The sequence below is a fragment of the Lolium perenne genome, chromosome 2 (assembly GCF_019359855.2).
Source record: "Lolium perenne isolate Kyuss_39 chromosome 2, Kyuss_2.0, whole genome shotgun sequence".
Taxonomy (NCBI): domain Eukaryota; kingdom Viridiplantae; phylum Streptophyta; class Magnoliopsida; order Poales; family Poaceae; genus Lolium; species Lolium perenne.
Window position 1 is genome coordinate 150,697,094 of NC_067245.2, and position 7,995 is coordinate 150,705,088.

General features: G+C 43.8%; 1 protein-coding gene across 1 annotated transcript; it reads right to left on the reverse strand.

Annotated features, from left to right (window-relative positions):
• Window positions 1-4,215: 4,215 nt before the first annotated feature.
• Window positions 4,216-7,995, reverse strand: LOC127321918 (probable glycosyltransferase At5g03795). Its single transcript, XM_051350877.2, has 4 exons — window positions 7,333-7,995; window positions 5,755-5,981; window positions 5,249-5,597; window positions 4,216-5,049 (listed from the first exon to the last, which is right to left on the reverse strand). Exons 1-4 carry the CDS (start codon window positions 7,750-7,752, stop codon window positions 4,378-4,380), a joined length of 1,668 nt encoding a protein of 555 aa, XP_051206837.1. The 5' UTR covers window positions 7,753-7,995; the 3' UTR covers window positions 4,216-4,377.

Here is a 7,995-nt window from a genome sequence, read left to right on the forward strand (position 1 = left end):
CCCGCTTTGCTAAAAGGTTGTACTAAGTCTTGCTGAGTCCCTGTACTCAGCTTTGCATGCTTTTGTTTCAGATGAAGTCTCTGCAGCCGAAGGTGGTTTCTACGTTAATATCGACGGTTAGTTTGGAGTTCCCAGGCAGCAGCCTACGACTTATGGGCTGGGACGTCGCTTTATGTTATGGCTTCTTAAGCCCTTTGCTATCTTGTTATTTAGAATAACATAATTTGCTTCTGTTGCTTGTTGAATGTTACGTCAGTGACCTCTGCGTGTAATAATTTGGATCTTACTTTGCTAAGAGTTGTAATATATTCTTTTGAGTCGTAGAGTCACTGTTGTGTTACCAATTCCCTCACTGTAGTCTCTCGAGCTCGAGGTTAGGCTTATGTCAGATGAAGATCTGGTATTTGTCTAACCCTGATTCCGGGGGTGCCACATCTCTCATCTCTTTTCTGTTTTCTATTTTCTGTTTTTTATATTTGCCTATTTAAATTCCTATTTGAATTCTATTATTTTTGCAGGTCTTTCCCATTTAATTCATACAAGAATTAGTTCAGGGTACTGCAAAGTCTTTAGTGGTGTATTAACAAATTTGATATGACACTATAACATTGATTTATTAATTAGTATTGGTATTTAGATTAAATTTTCATTTAGATATGAATTTATGTGTTCTTTAAAATTCCTTTTTATTCTTGGTTCTAAATCTCTTCTGAATTATTAAAGTGGATAACTTCTATTCAAAACATTTTAAAGATCATTATGGAGTCTTGGTTTCTTATTTGAGAGTGTTGCTCACTTGCATATTATTTTAGGGGATCACTGATGTATTAAGGTTTTGGAATTGAAGTTCTATTATAACACCTTTCCAAGACCACATTTTTATTATTCTTAGATTATATCCAAATTAGATATTGTTCCCATAATGGCTTGGTCTTGGTTACAGAGATGAGTGGTTGATCACCACACATGGTTTTAATTCTAGGATTTAGCACTAGGTTCATCTTATGTTCCATAATTAAACATAAGATTTAGTTTGTGAGCAATTCTAGGGTTCTAATGATATTCATCTAATGACATATAGTTTGGAACTCAAATGTGGTCTATTTTAATAGTTGTGATCACCCATGTGATGCTCAAACTAATATTGGGATATAGGTTAGGGTTTTACTTGTGATCATCAAATAATTCACAAGTTAGTTTGAGATATGGGCATAGATTCTATATGTGACTTAACACCATATTACTCTAGATAGGGTTGCTCTTCCTCACCCCACATAGAATGATTCAATCCAAGATCATTTGGATTGATATAGGGCTGAACTAAACAAGGTTTGTTATTATCCAGTTGTTTCTCCTATTAAAACATTGGAAATGGTTTTGGGATGCTAGTAGTTCCCCTATGATTTTATGTACTAGATTATACCTGCTTAACCCATTATGGTTTAACTGGTAATTACATATCTCCAAAGCATGGTCATGGGTTAGACATGATTAACTAGTTCTTAATATCTTCCACCTCAAGTTCTTAGGGTTTATGATTATTACTTAATTTATAATGATCAAGGTTTGACTTCCTAAGGTATTTCTCATGAACTAGGTTTCTCACTTCTAAGATCAAGTATTGTCTTGATCAACTAGGGTATAGTACTTCTATTAAACTTTTTTGGATGGACATAGCTTTGGTTGCCTCAATAGCTTATATCCCAGGAGAATGCCTGAGATATTCACTTAGAGTTCTTCTCCAGGAATGATGGCTTAATCCTATGGATAGGTGGGTAGTTCTCTCCCACAAATTTAAGTGTTGCCTCAACTACTTGAGTGTAACACCATAGATTGGGCTCTCTTACAAAGGAATGGTTTATTCCAGGGTTTATGGTGTACTCCTAATATCTCCTTAAGTATCTAGGCTAAGATTCAATTTGGCTATCATGGTAGGATCATGGATTGGTTTAAAACATGGAAAAGATAAGTCTAGAATTGTTTCTCCATTTTATCGTTACTTAATTTGCAATTGAATAGATGCTCATATGTTATGGCAAGGATTACCATGTTATGATCTTTTATAAGATCAAGCAATTGATCCTTGATTAAAGCATTGTTGTGTTAGTTTTAATTCCATTTGATATAACCCCTTAGATCAAATCATCTCTACCCAAAACAAGGTTTTTATCAAAGGTCACATTGAGGTTTATAACGCTTGACTTGATGAACTACTTCAATTCCACCAAGGTTAAGTGAAACTTCAGTTACTGTGACTGTTTTACTTTAAAGCGCGAAAATTCCCCAGATTTTCTATGCATGAATGCAATGCACACATCTGTTTCCTCTATTTTTGTAACCCCAAATACTAGGATATTACAGCCCCACACTATCACTTTGAGCATACAAAGATAGTACTAACAAGACACCACAATTCATAAGTATTTCTGTAAGTTAAGCTTAAGAGACACACACGATATGCACATTGTCACCTTCACACCAAGGTGTCTCCGGAGATCACATAATAAAACGACTTGAGTAGCATAATAGTTGAAGAATAACATCTACTTATTCAACTAGATTACAAAGATCATGATCACATAAAGATCATACCATCGGAGAGAGAGATAGACCACATAGCTACCGGTAAAGCACTTAGCCTCGGGGGAGAACTACTCCCTCCTCATCATGGGAGTCAGCAACAACGATGAAGTTGGCGGTGGAGTCGATGGACATGGCTCCAGGGCATTTCCCGTCCCGGCAGGGTGCCGAAACAGAAACTTACGTCCCAGAAACGTGTCTTCGATGGCAGCGGAGTTACGGAACTTTTCATGGACGGATGCTGGTTAATTTAGGGTTTTCGCATCGGGAGGCAATTTATAGGCGAAAGGGCGAAGTCGGTGGACGCCCGAGAGGCCCACACCATGCCTAGGCGCGGCCAGGGGCTGGGCCGCACCTAGGGGTGGTGTGGCCACCTCCTGGCACTTCTTCGTCTCTCCTCTGGACTCCGTCTTCGTTACAGTAAAATAGGAACTTTAGTTTTTTGTTTCGTCCAATTTCGAGAATATTTCCTGTACAACTTTTCTGAAATACAAAACAGTAGAAAACAGGGAACTGTAACTGTGGCATCTTATCAATAGGTTAGTTCCAGAAAATGCATAAAAGTGCAACGAAGTGTAAACAAAACATATATAAATTGGTGTAAAACAAGCATAGAGCATCAAAAATTATAAATACGTTTGCAACGTATCAGAGATGCTGGATATGCATGCCGACCTGGTATTCTACCTTCCTTCAGGAAAATAAGGTACCACCTCAACGAGTTCTCTCCTAGGTACTGACCTCAGAATGCGAAAGATTTGTTCAATCTGAGACACTCAAGCCTTAAAGTGACCATTGAGATGACCTTTTCTGCATTGAAGAACATGTTCAAGGTCATGACCAGAAACCGTTCCACACTTTTGACACTCAAGTAAAGCTGGTCCTTGCTTGCTGTATTCTTCACAACTGGATCCTAGGTTGGGGCGAGAATGAGTTCTTCGAAGAGGTTGTCACTTTTGATAAAATAGAGGATGGCAATGGCGTAGACACATGCGACAATGATGCCTGGAAGAAGAAGAAGAACCTTCCTTTGATCCCCTGTTTCTCGAACCCCTATTTGATCCCGTAAGTTGAACGACCCCGTGATGATAAACTGTCATTCCTAGTTGCTAGGAAGCATCGCGTTATGAACTGTCATTCGTACTAGCTAGCTAGGGCTAATTTCGTGAACTGGTAGCTTTGTTAGTCTGCAACTGTCATGAACTGATATCTGTGTGATGGAAGATGAGAACATGGTAAGGCTACCAGTTGATGAGGTAAGCTTAGACATGTCTGGATGGTACTAAACAAGCAATTTCATCTCCATCGAGATTTCGGGTTGGCCGCGGGAAAAAAAACAAGAAGTCTTTTTCGACCCAACCTACCTACCAAACAATATGTCAATTCCGGCTGGCTCATGGATGTGCTCGCACCACTCCGCCAGTGAGCCACGGTTCTGACCCAGGGTACCAAACGTGCCCTTTGTTACTGCCATTTCCTTGCATGGGCACGTGAAAATCAATCGTTCCAAACAAGTGAAGATCACCATTAGCAAGCACAGAAACAAAGTCTGCAACAAATGGGAAGAAAAACAGAATGATTCGAGACCTTACGAAAATCGATGTTACTTTGCACATATATCTTCCCACACGCCCAAAAACTCTCCAACATGCGCTGTATACACATGGCACTGAAGACTGAAACAAACTCTACGGCCCACACCAATTTCCCAATGCCAACCGCCTGTCAGAATCTATGAACTGAACTTTTCATCAAGCTTCCAAAAAAAAAAAGAATACTCCTATTTCAGATTTAATTTCAGTCCTCTCCGTGGAGCCTGATGTTGAGCCTCCTGAGCCAGATGGAGTGCAGGATCATGTGGAACACGTCGAAGCGCTGCGGCGGGCCATTCACCATGAAGTGGCGGCGCACGATCCTCACCCGCCGCTTCATCCGGATGTACTGCCGGGGCGACACGCCGGCGAGGATCCTCTTAAGGTTCGGTATGTCCGGCACGGACACCCGCACGGAGAACGCCGACCAGTTGAGCACGTCGCTGAAAGGCAGCACGTAGTCGTCGCCGATGACCACCGGCACGCACTCCAGGTAGATGGCCTCCACCACCCTGGGGCTGGCCACCTCGTACCCGCTGGGGCAGAGGCAGAACTTGCTCTGCCGCATCACGTCGATGTACGACACGCCCTGAGGAAGGTACTCGCTCACCCGCACGTCGTCGTCCTTGCCCTTCCAGTGCTCCAGGAGCACCGGCCTGACGGGGCCGTGGTCGCCGCCCGCGAAGAATGCCAGGATGGGGCGCTGCGACGCCGACGGGCCGCCAACGACATGCTTGTCGATGACGTCGCTCCGGAGGTTGATCTCCGGCAAAGAGACGTCCTTGGAAGGATTGAAGCCTTCCGACGTGTTGGCGTTGCACAACACCCGGATGGAGTTGGAGAAGAGGTGGCCGTCCGCCGACGACACATACGGCCCCTGTCACAAAACAGAACCATCCGCCATCAGAGTCCATCTTTTACTGAATATTGCCTATGTTAATAACCCTTCAAACTGACAGCCACTGATGTGCCCAATTAACATAGATGAGCATTTGCAAGATTGGCCAAAACCATGCCCACCATTATGTTCAACAACCTCCGGAAATGCTACAGAAGTACAGAACATGTTTGCTTACCCAGTCGTGGCAGGAGAGCATGAAGTGATCCGCTCCGAGGCTCCGGTTCCAGTACGGGTACTTGGTCGACAACACATCGATGTAGTCAAACACAGTCCGTCGCAGAGGGCTCATGTCGTGCGAGTTGGGCTCATAGATCATCTTCACCATCTTGACAATGCTGAACGGAAGGAAGAAAACATGGGCAAGCTCAGGATCCGTCGTGCGCATTCGGTTTTCCATCTCCATCGCGTATATGAACCTGCCCTCTGTCGAGTATATGCTGCGGCACGGCCCGTCGTGGAACACAGGTGGCTCGCCTTCTTCGTAGACATAGATCTTGAACAGCTTTTCCATCTCCAAGTAGCTCCTACCAAAATGAGCAAACAGAGATCAGATTCGGTGGCACCGAGACTGTGTGCCATTACTGAATAAAATGTAGTCAGACATCTTTCTCGGTACTATTCGTCATCCATTTCGATCCCTGATGGTAAAATGTTCATGAGGGGCAAAAGGAATTAGAGTACCTGTGAAACGCATAGGCATTCCTATACACCGGTCCAACCGGCACATAGTCTTTGTCTGTTAACGGAGGCCTGTTGTCCTTGTTTCGAATGGCTTCCCTTATCACTGAACGAGCTTTTGCGAGACCGAGTTCTAACCTCTCTAATTTCACATTCCTCCTCCTCTGTTGTATTACTGGCACTACTTCAATCACGCCGCCCAACGTTGCAGCATCGTCAAATCCACTTTCCTGTCATACACAAAATTACATCTGAGCAATACTCAAAACCAGTTTAAATCATGCTCCATACAAACAAAGCAAAGGATGTAAACTTTACTTTCTGAATACTCAAAACCTATTGCCAGTTCTAAATCATACATAAACAGAATATGGATCAATGCAAAGTTTCCACTTTTTAAGTGCAGACTGAACAAACGAGGCAACTGTTTGATCCAAACAGATTTTTTTTTTTTTTTGATATTCGATCCAAACAGATTTAGTTAGCAACAGTTTCTGATATGCAATTTTGGGCCCATATATATAGCACAGTGACAACTGGTTGAATACTTATGGACGAATAGTGCGTTCCTAGGAATTATGCTCTCAAGAGCAATGGTCATTGGCAAATAACACTGATCATTCTTGTGCAGACTATACAAACATGAAACATGTATTCTTGTGTGTAAGGTTATTCAGAAAGGTTTTATCCAACAAACGTTGTGACACAAACGTTGTTAAGGATTTTGGCAAGCAATTTCATTTTGCTGTAAGCTTTGTGCGGCCCAAAAAACAGAGTAGAGCCAGTGCCGGCCGGTTTGGATCAAACCGTCCAAATCCCTACTTGTGTGGTCCTCTACAATTAATCCTGGATGCATATTATACACGTATACAGCAATGATCCAGAACTTTGTGCTCTCATGTCAAGTCCAAGGAAGGGACGAATATGTCTTTCCGTGTGACTTGAACCTGTTAGCACCAAGACAAGAGCATCTCGCATGTTTTTTTCTCTCGATAGCTAGAAAGAGAGAGGAATATATCTTTTTCTCTAGTGTATACGCCATCTGATCCATGAACAAAACTATTGATGTGATTCTTTTAGGAAACTATTGATGTGAATTTTATACGTGCCAGTTCATTTCTGGCAGGAATAGAAAGCAATTATTGTCGTTCGAAACCAAGGATTACCAGATAAGAAGGATACAAAGATAAACCAAAATTGGCATATGTCCACATTTCGGATATGGCAACCCTATCAGCAAATTCTTAACTATTGCTATTTCTACACGGAGAAATTTAATAGGGGTACAATTTTTACGTAAAGGTAAACCATAATTAACTTTTGTTCACACCTTTCTTTTTTTGGGGGGTTGTCAAAAAAAGAAAATCACGAAATTTCTGTGCGCGCGAGAGAACGTTGCGTCGCGCGCACCGATGCACGCGTCTCCGATGCCAGCAGCATCCATACGGAAACTACTGAAACTAATTCCGTTTCACACTTACAGAGCAGAAGTAACTGGAAACAATTGAAGGAAAACTAAAATGGAATTGATTTAATGTATTTTCGACGAGATCGAGAGGACAAGCTGGAGAACATTCTTACCGGAGCCGGAGAAGGAGCCGGCGCGACGGAGACGTGAGGCGGCTGGTCGTCGACGTAACCAGAGTCAGCGTTGGCGAAGGACGCCACCAGCGGGTCACGGCCACCGCCACCGGTGAACAGCACCTCCTTGCCGGTGCTGTTCTTGCCACCCGAATCGCCGCCAGCGCCGTCACTAGAGGTGGCCAACAGAGGGCCACCGCTGGCGCCGCTGCCTCCATTGCTGCCCCTCGCAGTTGGCAGCAACGGGGAGAAAACGCCGGGAGAAGAAGAGGAAGAGGAAGAGAGGAACCAGGACGAAGCCCGAGTCCTGGGATCCAAGGCGACCACCAGGAAGGTCACGAACGCAAGGCAACCGGCCACAGCACAGACGGCCTTGCCGCCATGGCCATGCCCATGCAAGCACGGCATGGTCGCTCTCATGGCCGGCTACCTCCTGTCTGCTTCGGTGGCAAGGAAAGGATGCCGCGCGACCATGGCAAGACAGCTCTCCTATTGGACTTGGAGCCGGATTGCGATGGCACCAAGCTTAAACAATCAGGACGCGTTGGTGATCGAGAGGGTGGAAAGCTAGGCTCTTCCGATGCTTGCCACGGAGAAGAAGAAAAGGATGTGTGTGCGAGTCTGCGTTCGCTGACAAAGGAAAGAATTATACGGAGTGGAACT

Bases quoted from the DNA above. Each gene is read 5' to 3' on its own strand.
- LOC127321918 (XM_051350877.2), bottom strand. From the start codon at position 7,752: ATGAGAGCGACCATGCCGTGCTTGCATGGGCATGGCCATGGCGGCAAG. The intron at 5,982-7,332 runs GTAAGAATGTTC...TGTGTATGACAG, and splicing joins CGGCTCCTTCTCCGGCTCCG to GAAAGTGGATTTGACGATGC. The intron at 5,050-5,248 runs GTAAGCAAACAT...GTTTTGTGACAG, and splicing joins TGCTCTCCTGCCACGACTGG to GGGCCGTATGTGTCGTCGGC.